Below are 22,565 nucleotides of genomic sequence, written 5' to 3' on the forward strand. Positions count from 1 at the left end.
CTGCTGGGCCTGAGCCTCCCACTCTATCCACACTGAGGATTTTTTACGCTGTACCGCACTGTACACTCACAGGCCTGCAGGTCGCTAGTGAAGTGTTAATAGATAAATAGAGCACGCAAACCACAGCGAAACACACTCTGTCGGAATGTACAAGGAATACTTACAGAAGTGTTAGGGCGGTGTGACTCAGAGAGGCAGAGCACCCCAAATCCTAGCCCCAATGATCTGAACCCTGATTGCGACCCCTGTCTTTCTCCTCTGTGTGCCCACCCAGGCAGTCCTGCGGAGCAGTGCCAGCTGCAGGTGGGAGATGAGGTGCTGGCAGTGAGTGGCCACAAGGTGGCAGACATGAGCTACGATGAGTGGGAGAGGAGCATGGAGGAGTCCCTGCAGCAGGGCAGTCTGGGCATGGACATACGTCGACATGGCAGGAATCGTGAGTGTGTGTGTGTGTGTGTGTGTGTTTGTGTATGTGAGTGTGTGTGTGTGTGTGTGTGTGTGTGTGTGTGTGTGTGTGTGTGTGTGTGTGTGTGTGTGTGTGTGTGTGTGTGTGTGTGTGTGTGTGTGTGTGTGGTGGGTGGGTGGGTGGGTGGGTGGTTGGTTGGGTGGATGAGAGACAGAGAGAGAGAGAGAGAGAGAGAGAGAGAGAGAGAGAGAGAGAGAGAGAGAGAGAGAGAGAGAGAGAGAGAGAGAGAGGATACAAGGGAGGGAGGCATTTAGTGTTTTTATTTTTAGATTGACAATGTTGTTTGTTGTGCTCTTAAACTGTTGTGCCACTTTGAATTGGTCAGTAAACTGTTGTAAAATCTTGGCTAAATTGTTTCATGACAGTTTAATGGTCAGTTCCATGATCTGCTCTATCCTGGGAAGACAGTTGCTTCTGTTGTTCTGTCTGTAGAGTATGTGTTGTGTGTGTCTATATTCCTTTGTGTGATGTGGTGCTTACCATGTGAACAACTAACCCAGCTCAGGTACCTGGTTATCTGAGTCCAAACTTGGTGTATTTACAGTGTTATTTTAACAGGCTTACAGACCCTACATAAAATATATATTCACCAAAACATGGCTTAATCTATAAATGTATTGAGCTTATTTATAAAGCTTATTTATCAAGTGACCAAACCTTTTGCTGTAGTGAGTGTGAGCCTGAAATTAACACTGTGGGGTTGTTAATGTTCATCAGTAGACTGCATGGCTGGGGAAAGTGGTTTCTCTGTCACCCCAAATGTTCTTTAGAATAACACCAAAACAGTCTTATTTTCCGCATAGCGCCTTTGCTTACTATAGTTGTATTAGCATTTCCGTTGCTAATGTTGTACTTTCGCACACACACACACACACACACACACACACACACACACACACACACACCACCTTCATTGCCATCGCCACCTGTCTGCGTTCAGACTGGGACAGAGATCTCCTTTCCCCGCCATTTAAAAGCCATAAGATCATCAATCTGACCAGTATGGATCATCCAACACCTGTAGGTTCTCCAGACCCAGCCACTGTCAACACCAGCTTGGATTTCACCTCACGCAAACCCACGGAAACCACCCTGACAGCCAAGGAGGTAGCCTCCTACCCAATCATTGTGAGTGACACACAATGACCTCATTATGTTTATATGGTGAAACTGTTTCTTGTTCTACTGTGTATTAATACTGTATTCATGAAAACTGTGCTTTTTCAATGAATCAACTTGAATCAATCTCCATGATATCTTGAAATGCTCTGAGAAGAGTTTTGACGTGCTTCCTCTGTGTCTCTCTGCAGGACGTGTCATCTAATGGAATGAATGGTGGTTTTCGTGACGAGTCTGTGACCATTAGGAACAAAGGTAGAGAGCAGTGCAGACACTAACCAGACTACTTGAATTATGATCAGCCTTCATTAACTGCATTGAGAAAGCGTGTGTTCTGTGTTCTGTTTGGGACCGTGTTTTGGGTGAAATGCTTGATGACTGTTTTGGTGCAGGATATGTTTGTGAGCATTGTGAAATGCTTGATGTCATGGTTTTGGTGAAGGATATGTTTGTGAGCATTTTTTAAGGACTTTATGGGACCCTAACTTTCAATGTTTGTCAACTGTTGGTAATAGATATCATCCTGATGTATATTGGTTATGTTTTCAGTTGTGGATCTCTCGAATTTTCCCATTAATACAAGTTCTTACTCTTTCTTTCCAAGTGGTCCTCTCTCACTGTACTTCTCTGTTCCTGTACTAATTTCTCCATATCTCACGTAGATTCAGAACCCATGTCTTTGAAAAACTTAAAACGGAGGTCAGAGTTTTTTGAACAAGGTAAAAAAAAAACTGACCAAGTCCGGGTGTTGGTAAACATCTATTGTCTCAATGTGATCGGGTGGCTGGGTGCTCTGGGCTTCCATCTCTCTCTGTCCTAGAAGTTGTCCGATGGGACCACACCATGCTATGTATGTACAGTTTGTTGTCACAACCAAAAAATAATGATTATAATCAACTGATCTGTACATTTTCTAAACGTCTGCGATTTCAGATCAATTGATTAGGATTAAGCGACGGTTGAGACAAAAAACTGAATGCACAGGAGTTCCCCAGGGCTCTGTGTTGGGGCCGCTGCTTTTCTTCCAGCTCATATGTTTTTGGAGGAGCATACTTGTAACCCCTCTGCTCTCCCCCTCCCTCCCTCCCTCCCTCCCTCCTCAGGCTGCTCAGGGCCCAGTGTCAGTGCGCTGGTCTATCTTTGTGGTAAACAGGGGTTGGGTGTGCAGTGTTTCTCCACCTGCAACATCTGAGACACTGACATGCTGTCTGAGCTGACAGAGCCTAGAATGTCAACAAAGATGACGCCTGTAGACCAGTTAATCAGATAGTTGCGATGAATTCTAGACAGCTAAAATAGTAACAAGAAACAATAGCTGATAGACAAGTCTGGATCTCCTGTTGAGAGCTATGAGGCTAAAAAGGTCACTATAGCTCCCATATTCCCATGGCTGATTATGTTATTAGACATTCATTCTAGTTATTTAACCACACTATGAAAAATATAACCATAGTATTCAATCAGCTCCAAAGGCTAGACAGCATGTCAGATGCCATGCCGACATACCAACCCTATAGACAGATACACCAACGGTTGTTGGTCCTTTGGTCCTTCTCCATAAGCAGGTGTATAGTTTCTTGATTAGTTCAGTTTAGTTCTTGATTAGTTTCAGATATCTTTGATAGCCTGTATACACAGAGAGAATGTAGTTGTCCTTGTTCACCAAGCTATAAACCTGCGAAGCTAAAGTGCAAGAGATACTCTCACTTAGAAGGTGTCTTGGAACAGTGTCTGGTATGTTGGTATGGTGCTCAGATTACACACATCTCCCCTCCACTCTGCATGTTGTGCTTTTAATGTTTCCGGTGCTCTCGTGTTACTAATGCCAATGCATGTGTCATCAATGTGTCAAGAATCAAGATCAATGTGCACCTTGTTGGCTGGTGACACTTTATTCTGAGTTGTTTTTAATGTTTGTGTCGTGTGCATGCTGCTGTGATGTCCTTTTGAGTGATTTGATTATCATGCAGGATTAATTGTTGGATAATGTATTCCTTTTGGTTGGATCTAATTAGTGTAACAGTCAGCATTTTTAGTAACTACTTCAGCAATCACAGACTGTTACAAAAATAATCTTAGACTCCTGTAGTCAGTCAGTCTTAGAATCCAAGGGAGGTCAACTTAAACGACCTTGTCTGCTCTGCCTTGTTAAAATCCTACATTTTAGCCGACAGATTAAACTCAGTGTTTACAAACTCTGAACTCACACTTGACCTGGAAGTGTTTAACAAGCCTACTAGATTTGCGATGATGTAGTATAGTCTACAGGTGTGTACAATAAATATGTATAATACTTCTCTGTGCTTTAGCCTGTAACTCATTCTGAGTTATGACTGGAAGAAGATGACTGAATGCTATTTAACCTGTAAATTGTTTGGGTTTGATTTTTTTCAAAGGAGGATCAGAGTCCGCAATATCAGACGTAAGTACTCTTTGATTATCTAAAAAGTGGTGTTTTCTTTGGCTACGCTGAGGTCCTTAACACGGGGTCTTTGTAAGTGGATATGATTATCATTACAAAGGGTTGATGAGTGACATCTTCACTTTGAGGGAGGTTAACTACTGCCCCGGAGGCAGGATCATTCACCCTCTTAAGCCCGTAAATGGCCAATTACCTTAAGTACAGAGAAGAGGATGTTAGCAAACATTCCTCAACCTTTGTGTCATTCATTGAGTTTCAGGGGAACATAAGTTGTTGAAAGTGGATAATTAAAATCACTTTAGTGAGGTAGTGTCTGAACTTCACTGTGAAAACGGAGACTAAAAAAGTATATGGTCGGTTGCTACTGTCTTAATACTTGTTTTTCTGATGCTGTATACAGTGTATGGAATGATGAAGATAAAAACTGTGTTCTGTGTAATTGAGCGAAAAAATAATAATGAAAAAAATGGATATCACAAAAAAAACAAAAAAACTGTGTGGACATTTGCCGTTGGCTTCACACAAAGGCGACATGACAAATGACATTCTAGACACTGACATCAGTAGAGTATGTGCAGTAACACTGTGTGTTTTCCTCTTCTCTGTAAGCTGGCCGTTCCTTCCATCGCTCCTTCCTCCGCCCGCTGGAACTGGGACCCTGAGGAGGAGCGCAGACGCCAGGAGAAGTGGCAGAGGGAGCAGGAGCTCCTCCTACAGGTAAAGACAGGGTCTGACCCACTCAAATAGGCGGGGCGGCTGTGGCTCAGGAGGTAGGGGCGGCTGTGGCTCAGGTGGTAGAGCCGGCGTGTAATAATCGCAAGGTTGGCGGTTTGATCCCCAGCTGGCCACGTGTCGAGAAGTCCATGGGCAAGACACTGAACCCCAAATTGCTCCCAATGAGCGGGCCGGCGGCTTGCATGGTAGCATGCCGCCATTGGTGTGTGAATGTGTGTGTGATTGGGTGAATGAGAGGCCATTGTAAAGCGCTTTGGAATAAGGCGCTGTAGAAGTGCAGTCCGTTTACCATTTACCAAATTAGTCTCACAATCACTGGATGAACCATTTGTCCATCATATACAGTATATTACAATACCATAGCAAGAACACTGGCGATACCCAAGCAAGTACACTTTGATGTTTGCATTATGTTATTACAAGTAGGGACCTGTATTACACGTTATGTGTTGCATACCACATATGAAGTCTACTGAAGATAAAAGGACTGCATTGAATGGGAACCGTTTAATGTTTTGGCTATAAACAGATTCCTGCAACTAATAGTAAAACGAGCACCATTACAGCAGCAGAGTAGGAGATTACCTATGTTTTAGGTATCCATGAAACAATGCTAGACTGCTGTTGAAATGTTCTCACACGGTTTCAGTATAGAGCTCCCTGTGCAGGAACAAAGCATCTGGTACTACTGAATCCCCAGTGCCTGCCTGCCTAAACCTATAGCGAAACATCTCCATAACCAATCCTCTGTCCGTCCCTCTCCTCGTCTGTCCATAACACTCTCCCAAGGTCTATTTCTGGAGTAAAAGATCAGATGTGTCCAACCTGACCCCTGCAGAGCAGCTTGTTATTCCTCCAGTGTTATTCCCTGTTGGTTTAACAGCCTAATTCCTTAACGAGCCGGATAGACTTTCTGCCTAGCATGCCCAAGTTCACCTACTCCAGGGATCATGCTCGACTGAAGCGCTTGTTAAAACGCCTGAGTGGTTTTGGGGGTAAAAATATCTGTAACTGTTTCATGCACAGCCGACTGTGTTAAGGTTTTGACTCTCTAACCCTCGAGCTTGACTTCAAAGTGCCCCTTTGTAGTTTTTTGGAAAGTGCTGTTCTTGTCTTTTTTACGTACGGTATGACAGCTGGCTGTGTGCGTGCACTGTATACAGTATGGGTACAAGCATACATCTGTGTGTTTGTTCTTCCAGGAGAAGTACAAGCGTGACCAGGAGAAGCTGGAGGAGGAGTGGCGTAAGGCCCAGCGGGAGGCGGTGACTGTGGGGAGCAGACACCACCCGGAGGTGAGGAGGACACATCACATGAGCAGGTCACATGTACAGTATGGCTGCTGCTATTGAGAGTTCCCCATTAGCAATGAATATTGACAGGGATCAGACTTGCATCAACCCCTTAGTTTCTACAATTAAGACACCTGTCATAGACCTGAATGTATGAGATGTCACCGTTTGAAACGGGAGTTACAAAGGCTCTTCCTCGGTCCCTACGCAGGAGCAAGAGAGAGTGGAGGTGCACAGCCGCAGCATCAGCCCCCTCTCCCCCCTCAACCAGCCCGCTGCCCCCTGGGAAGACCGGGAGGTGGCACAGGAGGAAGAGAGGAGGAGGAGGGAGCAGGAGGAGCAGCAAAGACAGGAGGAGGAGAGGAGGAAGAGGGACGAGGAGGAGCGCGAGCTGCTGCGTCTCCAGGAGGAGAGGAAGAGGAGAGAAAAGCTGGAGGAGGAGGAGAGGAAGACGAGGGAGGAGGAGGAGCTGAAATGGCAGCGGAGGAGAGAGGAGGAGAGGGAGGAGGAGAGGAGGCGCCAGGAGGCCACTGAGCATCAGCGCAGGGAGAGAGAGAGAGCCCTGGAACAGCAGCAGGGGTTAGTAGCCTGTCTGGCTTCAGAATGACACTTAAAACTGTTAACTCGTATGGAATAACCTCAGTTTGTCCTCAAACCTTAATGTTTGCCCTAATCTGTAATCTGCAGATGCTATGAAGCACTAACAGTGGGGGATTGCCTGTTCTAATGTCTGTTGTCTGTATTGTAACCTCGGCACTGCAGTAACCCTAACCACTAATGGTCTGTCTGCCTTTCTGCCTGTCTGTCTGTCTGTGCTTTGTCCTGTATCTGTCTGTCTGTGTGCTCTAACCCTCTCTCTCTCTCTAACCCCCTGCCTCTCTCTCTCTAACCCCCTGCCTCTCTCTCTCTAACCCCCTGCCTCTCTCTCTCTAACCCCCTGCCTCTCTCTCTCTAACCCCCTGCCTCTCTCTCTCTAACCCCCTGCCTCTCTCTCTCTAACCCCCTGCCTCTCTCTCTCTCTAACCCCCTGCCTCTCTCTCTCTAACCCCCTGCCTCTCTCTCTCTAACCCCCTCTCTCTCTCTAACCCCCTGCCTCTCTCTCTCTAACACCCTGCCTCTCTCTCTCTAACCCCCTGCCTCTCTCTCTCTCTAACCCCCTGCCTCTCTCTCTCTAACCCCCTGCCTCTCTCTCTCTCTAACCCCCTGCCTCTCTCTCTCTCTAACCCCCTGCCTCTCTCTCTCTAACCCCCTGCCTCTCTCTCTCTAACCCCCTGCCTCTCTCTCTCTAACCCCCTGCCTCTCTCTCTCTAACCCCCTGCCTCTCTCTCTCTAACCCCCTGCCTCTCTCTCTCTAACACCCTGCCTCTCTCTCTCTAACCCCCTGCCTCTCTCTCTCTAACCCCCTGCCTCTCTCTCTCTAACACCCTGCCTCTCTCTCTCTAACACCCTGCCTCTCTCTCTCTAACCCCCTGCCTCTCTCTCTCTCTAACCCCCTGCCTCTCTCTCTCTAACACCCTGCCTCTCTCTCTCTAACCCCCTGCCTCTCTCTCTCTAACCCCCTGCCTCTCTCTCTCTCACCCCCTGCCTCTCTCTCTCTAACACCCTGCCTCTCTCTCTCTCTAACCCCCTGCCTCTCTCTCTCTAACCCCCTGCCTCTCTCTCTCTAACCCCCTGCCTCTCTCTCTCTAACCCCCTGCCTCTCTCTCTCTAACCCCCTGCCTCTCTCTCTCTAACCCCCTGCCTCTCTCTCTCTAACCCCCTGCCTCTCTCTCTCTAACGCCCTGCCTCTCTCTCTCTAACCCCCTGCCTCTCTCTCTCTAACCCCCTGCCTCTCTCTCTCTAACGCCCTGCCTCTCTCTCTAACCCCCTGCCTCTCTCTCTCTAACCCCCTGCCTCTCTCTCTCTAACCCCCTGCCTCTCTCTCTCTAACCCCCTGCCTCTCTCTCTCTAACCCCCTGCCTCTCTCTCTCTAACACCCTGCCTCTCTCTCTCTAACCCCCTGCCTCTCTCTCTCTAACCCCCTGCCTCTCTCTCTCTAACCCCCTGCCTCTCTCTCTCTAACACCCTGCCTCTCTCTCTCTAACCCCCTGCCTCTCTCTCTCTAACACCCTGCCTCTCTCTCTCTCTAACACCCTGTCTCTCTCTAACACCCTGTCTTGGATCACAGGGTGGGTGACTCCCATGGCTATGCCAGGCATGAGCTATCCATGGCAGACAGGTCAGTGTGAGTGTGTGTGTATGAGTGTGTGTGTGTGTGTGTGTGTGTGTGTGTGTGTGTGTGTGTGTGTGTGTGTGTGTGTGTGTGCGTGCGTGTGTGCATGTGCATGTGTGCGCGTGTGTGTGTGCGTGCTTACTGTACCACTCCATAGCTAATGTCTAACCAACGGGGCCTAATGATTACCTCAACCCATGTGCCTTACTTTTTATACAGCACTGTTTAGCCTAGTCTAACCATTGTCTGAACATGTATGTTCTTGATATGTCCCATAGCCCTCAGTATATCTGTTTATGTATTTATGTATGTAACAGGTAGTTGTATACTCCAGGTAGATCAATGTAATGTCTTTTATCTGTTTTCCTTCAAATTCCGTTAACTTGATTGGGAGTAATGAGTATTATGGATTATGCTCTTAAATCTGTTTTTATCTGGATTGGCAGGGCAAAGTCCAAATCCACTCCCGAGCTTGATGATACGGAGAAACCACAGACAAAAGGTTAGTCAGTTTGATTGAGCTGTTCACCAGTTCATCAGTTCATGGATTCACATGGACAGGAGTTAAATCACTCACAGTGGATCCATCAAGTATGAATCACCCACAGTGGAGACGCAGCAGGCCTTACTGTCACCTCAGGGGGGGCTGTGACATAAGTGTGTGAGGCAGGCGATTGACTGTCTGCGTGTGCATGTGTTTGAACCTACTGTATGTGTCAGTAAGTCAGTGTGTGTGTGTGTGTGTGTGTGTGTGTGTGTGTGTGTGTGTGTGTGGTGTGTGGTGTGTGTGTGTGTGTGTGTGTGTGTGTGTGTGTGTGTGTGTGTGTGTATGGGCTGTACCCAGGCTGGTACAGTCGAGGGGGAGGCATGGCCGAGAGGTTACTGGAGGAGGAGTTGATGCGTAAGCGTAACAGGAAAGACCAGCTTCAGAGGGCTGCATCAGAGCTGGAGCTGGAGAGAAGGAACATCCTCAATGCCATGAGATACAGACAGCCAGAGAGAGGTGGGCAACAGCCCAATGGCCACCAGCTGTCCTCAATCAACTCAATCAACCCATCAGTCAGCCAATCAATCGCTGCTGACATTTCAAATTAACATGACAGCACTTTGATTGATACTGGAAGGATCAATAGACCAATCAAGCAGTCTGTCACGCAGTAAATTTCACAAGCTCAACCTCCTTGGTTTACTCAATACCAAAGTGGTAATTCAGTCAGTCGATTGTTCGCCGTGACACGTTTGTCACTCACGGGTCACTTCACTTCCTAGGTCTGTGACTCAACCTTTGTTGCTTGGGGAAAAAACTGAATGAATGAATAAATGAGTTCAGTGATTAATGAGTTAGCGAATGAATTCATGATTCTAAGGACCAATCAGTCTCTATCAAATGTGTATGGTATGTGCTCTCATCGCTCTAGAATGAATAGCTTCTGTAAGTCGGTCACAGAAATGAATTCACTGCTGCTACAGTATACGCCCTTGCTTTCTGATTCTCTCTCCTCTCTCATTGATCTGGGTGTTTATTTTCGGACTCCCTCTCTCTCATTGGCCACAGTTGCTAGCAGCGGGCTGAGCGAGGCGTCATCGTGGGGGAGAAAGGGGCAGGGCCCGTCTCAGGCTGAGCAGGAGAGGCAACAGATCCTGAGGGAGATGAAGAAGAAGACCCACCTGACGACAGACAACAGCTGGATCCGCCAGCGCTCCACCAGCACCACCACCAGCAAGGAACCAGAAGGCCTCGCCGCCCTCATCCGGAGGTACTCCACCTGGGGGGGGCGCTCAAGGCTCCACCGGCCTGGGGGTCTAGGAGGGTTGAGCTCATACTCAAGTACACTGTCCATGACGTGATGAGGTAGAGACGGATGGACCAATCTAGTTTGTGTCCATCCCGTCTGAATCGTAAGAATGCCCGCTTCCTTGAACACTCAACTGATCGATCTGACACACTTGAATTTGAGAGAGAGGCATTTTAAGAGTGAGGTGTCGTCTACAGGGCCCAGTATTACAAAACGTTTCATCTGGATCAGAATGATCCAAATACTTTTTTTTTTGCTGTCAAGAATCTGATCAAGCTAGTTGATTGATTCCTCTATCCTACTCAAAATATGCCCGGTCGCAAAAATGAATCTGGATCATTCTGATCTAGATGAAGCGTTTTGAAATACTGGGCTCTAGTGAGGTGGGAGTAGAAGTCACCCATCAAGTGTCTCATGGAGCATATTAAGGACTAATCATTCATTGCAATGTAGTCCTATATGCCAGTTTGAATAACACCTCAACAACAACTATTTTCAGTTACTTGAATGCTTTGGGTTGCTTTACCTGCCAACACTACAGGTTCTCTAGAGGTTCTCTTACCAAACATGACCCTGTTGTCAAATGAAGTGTCACAGTCTCTATTTAGAATCAGAATCAAGTGTATTGTTACATGCCATTATACAAGTATAACAGAGTTAAATTATTAAGGCCAATGCACACGGCGTGCGATTTTGTCGCACGACAACATTCGATTCTCAATTCACACCAATGAATGAATGAATGTGAATGGAGAATCGAATGTTGTCGTGCGACAATATCGCATCGCACGCCGTGTGCATTGTCTCATTCAAAACAATGGAATCGAATTCGGCGGTGTGACAAAATCGGGGCCGTGTGCATTGGCCTTTAGGCTTCGATCCCTCAACATTGCAGCAATAAGAGAAAACTGGCAATAGTTATATATTTTTTTTTTAAACAATAACACAAAAGAATAATGTATTTGTAGAAATAATAAATAATAGAAATGGCATGAGTATAGCCCAGAGGTAGTAGTAGATGACAGCAGGTAGCAGTAGAATAAAGTGCCTGTCTGCGAAGGGTGACTGTCTTACATAAAGGAAGTTTACATTTTCTATTGACTTACTATCTCTATGTAGTAATGCTTCTTTGTTACGATTGACTAACAACGGGCCGCTCGCTTGGCTTTGCAGAGGCGAGTCTCTGGACAACCTGGACGTGCCCCGATCGTCCTGGCGTTCGTCATGGACCCCAGGAAGCACCTCCTCTATACCCAACTACAGCCGGCCTCACTCCGCCCTCTCGGGTAACACTTCCTCCTATGGCGGGGGGTACAGCGGTCGTCCTGGCTCAGCCACCCTTCCCTCCTCCCTCTCCATGAGCTCCCTCAAACAGGGGGGAGGAAACCCCTCCTCCTGGTCCCAGCGTTCGCCCTCCCCCTCCTCCCCCTCTCCCACCCCCTCTCCAGGCCCTGGCCCCAGCGAGGACTCCCCAGAGTCACGCCCATCATCACAGCAGCGCAGCAGGTAACCATCCATCACTGGCTAGAATGCTTCCTTGTCAAAAATGTCACTAGGAGTCAGTAGGAGTTGCCACTAACCACTGGTAAGTGGTCAGATATTTAGTATGTCATGTTTATGGTTAATATTGGGGTATGGATCTTGTGGTTAAGGGCTACTTCTACCTCAAGCTTGTTTTCGGTATTCATACTAGATACCACAGGCTCTGTCCCAACACTCTCAGATGGCTTCCTTTGTTAGTCTCCTTTCCTCTGAGTCTTGAATGGACTGGGCCAGTGCAAGTGTGGACTAGGTAGGTTTATGCCATGTTGCTGCGTTCCTTTTTCACTGGCCACAGAGGAAAGGAAAGGAGGCCATTTCAGAATATTGGAACACACCTCCCTTATTGCTGCTTCTTAGCGTTGTGTTTTATTTGAGCTCCATGCATTTACACCTGACTCAGCACTTCTAAGGATAGTCTCAGCCGTCACACACCTGGTCCTTCTCCCCCCCAACGGTGTTTGTGATTGTTGTTGACGTTGCTCACAGACGCAGAGAGTACAGTATGTGTGTTCTTGGCTCTCCAGTCACGGTTCTACGTTCTATAACCTCAGGTCAGTGAGTGGCAAGAAAATCTGTACGTTCTGTGACACACCGCTGGGCAAGGGAGCAGCCATGATCATCGAGTCCCTGGGACTCTGTTATCATTTGACCTGCTTTAAGGTGAGAGTTCAAAGTTAACACACCGACCCGGACTGGTGCCGGCCTGCAGTTTGGCTTGTCCTCAAAACTAAATCGTCGTCTGATCGTCTGAACACTAACCTGATTACTAATCTGATTAATATGACTGAATCTCAGTTAGATCTGATCCTGCAGAACCCTTACTAACACCAAACCAAGGAAACATAGGATCTGGTATCATGTGTTCTGTGGAGTGTAATTACCAGTTGATTTGGTTTCCAGGTTTTACAAACGTTTTTTTTTTTTTTTTTAAACCTCCAGTGAAATGATCTCACTCATATTTGCTAGATTTTGTTTCCATGGTTCTCTGTGTGCGTATGTGCCAAACCTCGCTTACCAATCAATCATTCACCTAGCTCACCTAACACCTTAATGCTTCATATGGGTTGGTTGATCGGCCCTGGGGAATCTGTGCTTGGGCATGTTCTCCCTGTTCTTATTGGTCCCTCTGTCTGTCAAGTCAGTGTCTGGTGTCTCTCATTCGCTCTGTGTCTCTGGCTGTTGCTGAGCCCCCCCCCCCCCCGGCTCTCCTCATGGCCGCTGCTTAGGAGGACAGTGTCTGTCTGTCCTCACCTCTCTCCCACCTGGTGGGGGAGTAGACAGTAGGACCAGACTCTGACTCAGCTCTTACCCCCAGTGCATCGACTGTAAGTGCGACCTTGGAGGATCGGAGGCTGGAGCAGAGGTCAGAATACGAAGCAGACAGCTCTACTGTAACTCCTGCTACATGCGATTCAAAGGTAAGTACTTCCTCCTCCTCCTATTACAGAAGCCTCCAGGGGGCAGTGTTCATTTTGGCAGGCTTTTTAGTTGTTTAGTCAGTCTTGATCTTTGGACGAAGATGCACATTGGTTTTGGTCACATTTTGTAATTTCTGTCCTTCTTGGTTCTGGTTCTGGTTTTGGTTGACGAAGACGGAAGGCATTTCAGTGTGGTTTTGGTCTACAAAAACTCCCAAAACATTTGAGTCAAGTTTTCGTCTATGAGTAGGGCTGCACTAAGGAGTTGTTGTGGACTGAAACTGCACTGGAATGTTTTCAGTTTTCGTCAACTGGAACTGGACTGGAACTAAGAAGGATGGAGGTGACTGGGTGTGACTAGAACGGGTGTGCATCTCCATCTAAAGACTAAGACTAAGTGACAAAAAAAAACTGCCAAAATTAACCCTGTCAGGAGGCAGTGTGAGATTTCTGTAAAACTGTAAAAGACAGTATTTAGATTTCTCCTGATTATGAAGTAACTAACTAGTAGGGGTTATATTGACCAAAGTGCAAACCGTCTTCTAAGTAGTATTTATTTTCTTATGCCGTGTTTAACTAGTCTAGATTTGTTTTTGAGTTGTGCTGTGTGTGGTATCATGTTATATTGTATAGTAAGTAATCATATGGCCAGCACTCTCAAATAGAGAAAGAAATGATGGTTTAACTTTAATGCATAAGCAGCAAAGTGACTGTGGACGCGATTGTATGGATGCGTATTGTATGGATGCGTATTGTATAGTCACACTTGTCTTCCCTTCCCCTGTAGTTGGACAGCCAACCTCCATGTGACATCACTGTGCTACAACAGATAGAGGAGGAGTCTACTCCTGACTACAACCCATGAACACTGCAGCCATGGCAACCAGCCGTGACACTCTTGGCTAGATTGAGAATGAGAAATGTAGATGTATTTGTGTTTATGATTCTACAGCCCTGATTCTTCAGTTATCTATCTATACCTTCTTTTTACACTTACACACACGCGAGACGGTGAGATTGACAATATGAAAGTTAACGTGTTTATATCAAAGTATTAAAATTGGTCGTACAAAGTATAAGGGACATGCATGCCTACAAGTTTTAGATGTTTTAGCAAAAAACAATACTCAAAACCGATGTCGGTCTTGTCCATAAGATTATTAATTATAAATAATTCTGACAGATTTCAGAAACGTAGGAGTTTTCATGTTAGACTGGGGAAAGCCTGCAGTTTCATCTCATTTTGTCTAGGCTTTCTTTCTACCTTTGAGTCTTGTGCTATAAAACGGTTTGTTGACAACTAAGATATTATCTTGTTTATTTTTATCGATGTGCCTTTTTTGTTTGTTTTGGGGGAAAAGATTATTGAGATTAAATGCATTCATAAGATATTTAAAAACTGTCATGGTTGGTGGAGAGCACTTATTTTGAGTTTTTCTCATTGATAGTGGGCTTATGCATTTGAGAAGTTTACGTTTTATTGCCTGAGAAAAAAAGATATTATATACTGTATGGCATTGAGGCAAACCTTGTTCAATAACATTTGTAAATAAAATGACCAAACCCTGATGCCCGCCTCTGTATTCATCTTTATTCAACCATGTGAACGCTTATAACCACTCATAATTATAGGATTCTACCCTTTCTCCCTCTCATTCTCTGTGTCTCTCAGTGCTATATTGGTAATGAAAAGAATTTCAATGAGTTTTTGTTCAGGGTTCAGAGGACCTGCCTGCTGTATGTTCTCCAAAGCCAATTTGTCATGCATATTTCATTCCCTACGCATGCATTACATTTGATTACTGTGATAAGCTATTCTCTTAATCTATTCTTCCATTCCAGCTGTAATGAAATAATATCTGCATAAACATACAGTACATCCAATATTCATATGTAAATTAATGGAGACACTCCTGAGTCCTCGGTCCTCCATGCTTCTCGCCTTTTGCTAATGCATACGAGAGCGTGTGAGAGTGAGAGTTTGTCCTCATTTTCCACAAATGAAAATAAGCTCTTGTGAGGCAAAGAATGGAAATGAGTGGGGAAAAGCACAAATAGTCCTAGGGTTTTATGCAAACATCTCAAATTCTTCAATTCCTTTTTTAGATTTTCCTTGGCTCCTTGTGGGGAGATTTTAATCCTAGTGCTTGGAAAACAAACTGGGTCTGCATGGCGCCAAGCACAGTCAATGGCCAAGAAATGTGAAACCCTCAACACAAGCATCCCGTCTTTATTTCAAAGCTTATTGGCCACTGCCAGGACTGATGCGAGCCTCTGACAGGGGTAATCATAGCGTTTGTCTGATATGTCGTGTTTAATGGTGCTTTGATAGAAGCCGTCTGGTGGGCTCAGCTAGCCAGAGGATTGAGGCCTGTATGAAGATTGAACACAGATGGAATAGCTCAGATAATACCCATGATACATCATCTGTCTCCAACAGTCTCCACAAGTATGTCTTCACTTCAACCTTCACCACTTTCAAGGTTCAAACAGTGTTATTTTTCTTACAGGGAAAGGGTACAAATGTGCAAATGAGGATGGTCATGGGCATATTACGGTGTACCAGATTTGGTACAAATGCATTATTTCCTCTCTATTAGGCATCACCTACAGCAAGTGTGTTTTAAATGAGCCACCAGGGGGCACTGTGTTCTTAAATAACTTTCTTACTGAAATTCCCCCTTTTGAATTCACTTCAATAGACTGTGTGATGACTGTCATCTCATCTGTGAGCAGAATTCACGTTGCATCTTGAAAAGCAAGCTATCAGACTTATCTTTTATTGAGAATCCTTTAAGTAAGAATTGTTGGTGCCATGCAGAACCCTCGTTGGCAAAGGGGTTTCACATGGAACCAAAAAAGGCTTCGTCGACAGACACACGCTGAAGTTGTTTGTGTTACTGTATATATATGTTCAGCATTTTGGGGGATTTTTGTCTCGTGTTTAAATAGGCTAGATGCACGATCTCACTACTTCCTGAAAGGCAACTGGTATGAACATATCCTGTCTCACTCTATTGGTTTAATTGATTAATCAGCTGTGCGGTAAACCGTTGGAACACACAGTGCACAGCTGATTAATCAATTAAACCAATAGAGTGAGACAGGATATGTTCATACCAGTTGCCTTTCAGGAAGTAGTGAGATCGTGCACCTAGCCCATTGCAGTGACAGACATGTTACTATGTTACATTGCAATGCTCTGGAACGAATGTGTTGCAATGTACAGTACAGTTTGCCTTTATTTTAACATTGAGGGAGTCACATTGAGACCAGTTGCTTTTTCAAGGGAGCCCTACAATACAAACGATACAAATGCATAGGATACGAACAAGAAAACAAACAAAAAGAAACACAAGATACAATTTTATGCAAAACATGAACACTGTAACCCCGTTTTTTTCGTATCGCTTGGAGTTCGTTCCACTTTTTTGGACCATACTGGCTAAAAGCCGTTTTTTTCAAAAGTTGGTGGAAACATGCACAACCTCAAAAACGAACCACTCCTGTGATCGGGTGGAAAAAAGCTAATTTAGGAATGATGTGCTGTACAGTAGATTTTGACGTTTTGACAGGAAGAAAGGGCTTTAGAAATAAAAGAAGGCAATGTTGTTTTCTCATATCATAGCCTATCATATTTATCATATCATATCATACCACGGTCATACCATGCAGTGTCTACATAATCATGTCTCTGCACTATTTGCACTGGTTAGATGCCAAACTGCATTTCATTGTCTTAGTACTTGTACTCTTATATCTCAAAATATTAGAAGCTCATGGGCTTGTAGACGACCCCATGAACAGACGGATGTTGCTAGTAAAATAATAGATATCTATTGATTCTGCAGTAACCTGTTTTTCACTCTTGGTGTACTCTTTAGAATCAGACACTAATCCACCTGTGATCATCTGATCTGAGTTGATGCTAAATGTAGTCATGTCATCACCAACCATGTCTCACAAGACCTGTTGCCATGGTGTACAGTCTCCATAAGGCTCTGTCAAACATCTCATTAGGAGCTTTAAGGAGCTTACTGAAGGAAACAGATGTGTTTTATTACACAGATACATATTAAATAAATGAGGTAGGGAGCACCAAGCTCCTTATCAGATCAGTTTTGACCAATTTCAATCAATTGATAGGAGTTATTTGTGAAACTAAGGTGAAATGCACTCCATTGATAGCATAGATACGTTCTGTATGATCACTGACTGACTGTCCAGTACATGTTTTTGCAAAGTAAAAGTGACTGTTTACAAAAGTGTATGGGTTTTTCCCACATCAAGATACACACATTTGTATGGCCTCCCCTGAGTACAATGGTTTTCTGGGTATTTCATCATTTTCGAGAGGCTTAAAAATTAAAGTTAACTTTTTGCAAAGGTTTCGACGGAAAAATCTGTCATCCTTATTCTGCAATGTTCTCCATGTTGAATATCCTTTATAGTGAGTTCTTTCTTTTGTTGGATGGTACATACTACACAAAAGCAATTCTCTCTCCTGATAAAGACTCAAACATGAAAAAGCTTGTTCAGTGACCTTTTGTTAAACGAATGTAATATCAGTCTGGATCCGAGTCCTACCTCCATATGATTGGGCTCACAAAAGGGTAAACCTCATTCAAAAGAGATTAAACAGCAGTAAATGGACTGACAGACTGACTTTAATAGCACCTTATTCCAAAGAGCTTTACAATGGCCTCTCACACCAATGGTGGCAAGCTACCATGCAAGGCGCCGACCCGCTCATTGGGAGCAATGTTGGAGTTCAGTGTCTTGCCCAAGGACACCTTGACATGTGGCCAGCTGTGGTTACTTAGAACCACCGATCTGCCAACCTTGGAGTCATTAAACGCCGGCTCTACCTCCTGCGCCACAGCTGCCCCAAGTCGCAGTACACAATGACATTGATCATTCCTATTTGAGAAGCTCAGTCGTGAATACAGAGGCATTGAAATGCAATGCAATAGCATGTTAAGGCATGTAAGGTATGCTCCTTACAAATGAGTAATTGTTTATTTTTAAATATTCAAACACATTTAATCATTCAGTCAATCATAATTTAGGTACAGTATATTCTATAATGTTTGTCAAGGATGTTAAAAGACAACATAATGGTGAGTGCTTAATACCCCTGTATTAAGGTGTAATAAGGCAATATCTCCATCGTTAGGCCAGCATGTATCCATTGCTCTTTCAAAAGACCCCCCCCCACCCCACCCAGTCACATCGGAAGAGTGCTTATTAGACTTGTCTTGTGAATGCAACTCCCCTCCCCTCTCCTCTCCTCTCCTCCCCTCCCCTCCCCTCCCCTCCCCTCCCCTCCCCTCCCCTCTCCTCCCCTCCCCTCCTCTCCCCTCCCCTCCTCCTCTCCTCTCCTCTCCTCTCCCCCCTCCTCTCCCCTCCTCTCCCCTCCCCTCCCCTCCCCTCTCCTCTCCTCCTCTCCCCCTCCCCTCCCCTCCCCTCTCCCCTCCTTTCCTCTCCTCCTCCCTCCATGTAAGATAAGGCAGCTTTAGTTCATGCTGTGTTCACTCAGAACTCAGTTTCAGCGTTCCATTACCGACCTGGAGGTTCTTCCCCGACCATGTCAAGGGAAACCGTCCAAACCAAGAGAATAATTCATCGAGGTACAAGAATCAAAAGGATTAACAGAGAAAAGTGAAGCACGACACCTCTCCTCTTTGTAAACCAGTTGCAGGAAAGAAACAGACGTGAACGGAATGGGATGGTTAGAATCAGAACAGGAACACTTGTGATGTCTCTCCATGGCCTCCTTCCGCATTCCAATCACTGTTTGTCTCCTTCCTTACTCAGGCTGAGTGGGCACAGTAGCACCAGAATTAAAATGCATTGGGCTTTCAATTTGTTTTTTAAAATAAGGAGAGGGAGCTGTACTGTAACATAGCGCATGAATGATAAGGCTGCTGATGTCGCAGCTGGAGTATCTAGATATGCTTGAGAAGTTATTATGCCTGAGGTGACAAGGGACCAAGTTTTCAGGCTCTACATTAATTCGCCCGGCTTCACTGTTACGGCTGAACACGACCCGGAATACTGATTCACATTTAATTCTCCAGCTCTCTCTTTACAGCTCATCTTCTCCAAAGTGTGTTTTGGAGAAGATGAGCTGAGTTAAATTCACATGACATCTAGATTGGATCCTATCATTGCTGGTCATGTGCTGGTCAATGACCTCTCTCTAACAGAGTTCTCTCCTAGCAGATAAGACTGGCCAAAGACACACCAAAGAAAAGAGTAAAAACAAAAGATGCCTACAGTGCATCAGGGATATAGATGATGTAGTTGACATGTACAATTCAGTTAGCCGTGTTACATTTTTACACTTACTTGTCAACCATCTTGTTTTCCAAGACATCAACACAGTGACTACATCCGAAACAGCCTGGCGGTCAGGCGACAGTACAAGGTAGTACCTGCCTTCAAACACCCTGACACAGGCTCGTTACCGCATCTACCAGCCCAGGCCTGTGTGTGGATTGATGTGTTCTGAATCTGCACACACCCTTGTCATCATCACCTGTCATTCCCTCGCCAAAGTTAATTAGAATTTTTATCAGAGGGGGACATTAAAAGGGGGGATTTTTAATCTGTCCTTCATTTCATGTCAGGTCTATCAGTTTGAAGTGTTGTACACTGCGTCCGCTGCTGAGAAGGTAGCGGAATGGCATTTAGAATCTGTAACACCCTCGCCCCTCTGTATGAGAACATACTTCAATCAAAAATCACAGACACATCAATATCTGTACACATTTCACAAAGACATCCGGTCAGCTGATAAAACTTTTTTTTTTAATCTAATTTCTTGAGCAATGAGTAAGTGTCACCCAGGAGTGACACGACTTTGAAATCAGAAAATGGCATGTGGAGAAGTCTGCGTAGGTAAATGCATTCACTAAAGGAGGCTGGAAAGTCTTGCCTCTCTGTTTTAAATTCCTCATCAGCCACGCTGTCATTCTGGGCAGCGAACCACTGTCACACAAAAAGACACAGATGCACAAATACAATCATCAATCACATTATCAAAATCTACTATTTTGGTCCTCACCCTGGCTCTATGCCTAGGTGATGTTACCGTAGCAGTAGCATGGACAGAGTGATGGTGATGGTGGTGTGTGTGTGTGTGTGTGTGTGTGTGTGTGTGTGTGTGTGTGTGCGCGCGCGTGTGCGTGTGTGTGTGAGATAAAAAGAGATACTATATAGAGAGAGAGACAGACAAAATAGTAGAGAGGGAGAGACTTATCTGGTATTATGCTGTAATTCTGTCTGTGCCGTAGTGAGCTGTGGAGTGTGTTTGTGACGGTACATGAGTGCAGCTCATTCACTGATGGATTGGGTGACCATATGGGCAGGTAATCCTCAGGCTGTAACATTGACCCAAAACAAAAACATGCAGGCCAGGCTCTGTCAAAACTGATGGGACAAGTCCAATATTTTCATTCACATAAGAGCACTGCCATTTTAGATAACCTCTGTCAATGTACACTACCCTTCAAAAGTTTGGGGTCACCCAGACAATTTTGTGTTTTCCATGAAAACCCAAGAAAATATAGTCAAGACATTGACAAGGTTAAAAAATAATGATTTTTATTTGAAATAATAATTTTGTCCTTCAAACTTTGCTTTTGTCAAAGAATGCTCCCTTTGCAGCAATTACAGCATTGCAGACCTTTGGCATTCTAGCTGTTAATTTGTTGAGATAATTTGAATAAATTTCACCCCACGCTTCCTGATGCACCTCCCACAAGTTGGATTGGCTTGATGGGCACTTTTTGCGTACCATACGGTCAAGCTGCTCCCACAACAGCTCAATGGGGTTGAGATCTGGTGACTCCGCTGGCCACTCCATTACAGACAATACTAGCTGCCTGCTTCTTCCCTAAATAGTTCTTGCATAATTTGGAGGTGTGCTTTGGGTCATTGTCCTGTTGTAGGAGGAAATTGGCTCCAATCAAGCGCTGTCCACATGGTGTGGCATGGCGTTGCAAAATTGAGTGATAGCCTTCCTTATTCAAAATCCCTCTTACCGTGTACAAATCTCCCACGTTACCAGCTTGACAGATGGCGTCAGGCACTCTTCCAGCATCTTTTCACTTGTTCTGCATCTCACAAATGTTCTTCTGTGTGATCCAAACACCTCAAACTTCGATTTGTCTGTCCATAATACTTTTTTCCAATCTTCCTCTGTCCAATGTCTGTGGTCTTTTGCCCATATTATTTGCTTTTCCTTTTATTGGCCAGTCTCAGATATGGCTTTTTCTTTGCCACTCTGCCTAGAAGGCCAGCATCCCGGAGTCGCCTCTTCACTGCAGACGTTGACACTGGTGTTTTGCAGGTACCATTTAATGAAGCTGCCAGTTCAGGACCTGTGACGCGTCTATTTCTCAAACTAGAGACTCTAGACTCTAGGGCCTCCCACTTCTCTTTCTACTCTGGTTAGAGCCTGTTTGTGCTGTTCTCTGAAGGGAGTAGTACACACCGTTGTAGGAAATGTTCAGTTTCTTGGCAATTTCTCACATGGAATAGGGTTAGCCTAACCCTAACCCTTAATTTCTAAGAACAAGAATAGACTGTCGAGTTTCATATGAAAGTTCTCTTTTTCTGGCCATTTTGAGAGTATAATCGAACCCACAAATGTGATGCTCCAGATACTCAACTAGCTCAAAGAAAGGCCATTTGTATAGCTTCTCTAACCAGCAAACCCGTTTTCAGCTGTGCTAGCGTAATTGCACAAGGGTTTTCAAGGTTTTTCTAATCATCCATGAGCTTTTTAATGCGATTAGCAAACACAATGTACCATTAGAAGTTAGAACACTGGAGTGACGGTTGCTGGAAATGGGCCTCTATACACCTATGTAGATATTCCATTAAAAAACAGATGTTTGCCGCTAGAATAGTCATTTTCCACATTAACAATGTATAGAGTGTATTTCTGATTAATTTAATGTTATCTTCATTGAAGAAAAAAAACTGTTTTTTATTTTTTATATTTTTTTATAAGGACATTTCTAAGTGATCCCAAACTTTTGAACGGTAGTGTATATCAAGATGTGTAAAAAAGAACGATTTCACGATTACAGTTTCATTATGAGTTTAGTCAATTAATCGTAGCGGTTGAAAATCTGTGAATATAATAAGGATACTGTAGAAGTACTGTATTATTGAGCAGCACTCTCTCTCTCTGGCTGACTTTGTAGTGAATAGTTCATTTTGATATTTTCCCTGTGTGTCGTAGCCAGAAATAGGAACTGTTCGTACCGCATGTTTGTACTCTCGTCAAAATGGCAGAAAAGCTTTTATCCCGATGACATAATAGTTCTGCTCTTAGTCACATTTTTGGCATAATGTCCCATGTCATAATGTCCCACTCATGCAAATGTGCACCTGTTAGCGCACCTGGAATGAGATTCCCTGAAATAGTCTTTATCACAAAGTACATTCAGAATAGCTCAAAAAACTTGAATGTCCTCAGGGAAGCAATTTGTTGCACAGCAAAAAAACTATTTCACAAAAATATAACAGACAAGATAAAAGACAACAAC

At 44.6% G+C, this 22,565-nt stretch overlaps 1 protein-coding gene across 1 annotated transcript in view; it reads left to right on the top strand.

Moving 5' to 3' along the window:
• The window catches only part of lmo7a (LIM domain 7a), a gene marked incomplete at its 5' end in the record, with an annotated part of 56,568 nt that extends 42,011 nt beyond the window's left edge, over positions 1 to 14,557 (top strand). The window contains 16 exons of the mRNA XM_080536856.1: positions 275 to 436; positions 1,407 to 1,594; positions 1,777 to 1,840; positions 2,248 to 2,304; positions 3,982 to 4,007; positions 4,617 to 4,724; positions 5,945 to 6,037; positions 6,246 to 6,613; positions 8,202 to 8,252; positions 8,693 to 8,748; positions 9,091 to 9,249; positions 9,802 to 10,003; positions 11,216 to 11,548; positions 12,136 to 12,244; positions 12,900 to 13,002; positions 13,790 to 14,557. Of these exons, the coding sequence (XP_080392982.1) occupies positions 275 to 436; positions 1,407 to 1,594; positions 1,777 to 1,840; positions 2,248 to 2,304; positions 3,982 to 4,007; positions 4,617 to 4,724; positions 5,945 to 6,037; positions 6,246 to 6,613; positions 8,202 to 8,252; positions 8,693 to 8,748; positions 9,091 to 9,249; positions 9,802 to 10,003; positions 11,216 to 11,548; positions 12,136 to 12,244; positions 12,900 to 13,002; positions 13,790 to 13,812 (2,102 nt within the window). The 3' untranslated portion in view covers positions 13,813 to 14,557. The remainder of the gene's footprint in view (positions 1 to 274; positions 437 to 1,406; positions 1,595 to 1,776; positions 1,841 to 2,247; positions 2,305 to 3,981; positions 4,008 to 4,616; positions 4,725 to 5,944; positions 6,038 to 6,245; positions 6,614 to 8,201; positions 8,253 to 8,692; positions 8,749 to 9,090; positions 9,250 to 9,801; positions 10,004 to 11,215; positions 11,549 to 12,135; positions 12,245 to 12,899; positions 13,003 to 13,789) is intronic.
• Between the last annotated feature and the right edge of the window lie 8,008 nt (positions 14,558 to 22,565).

The sequence above is a fragment of the Nansenia antarctica genome (genome assembly GCF_963989245.1).
Source record: "Nansenia antarctica genome assembly, chromosome: 7".
Classification (NCBI taxonomy): domain Eukaryota; kingdom Metazoa; phylum Chordata; class Actinopteri; order Argentiniformes; family Microstomatidae; genus Nansenia; species Nansenia antarctica.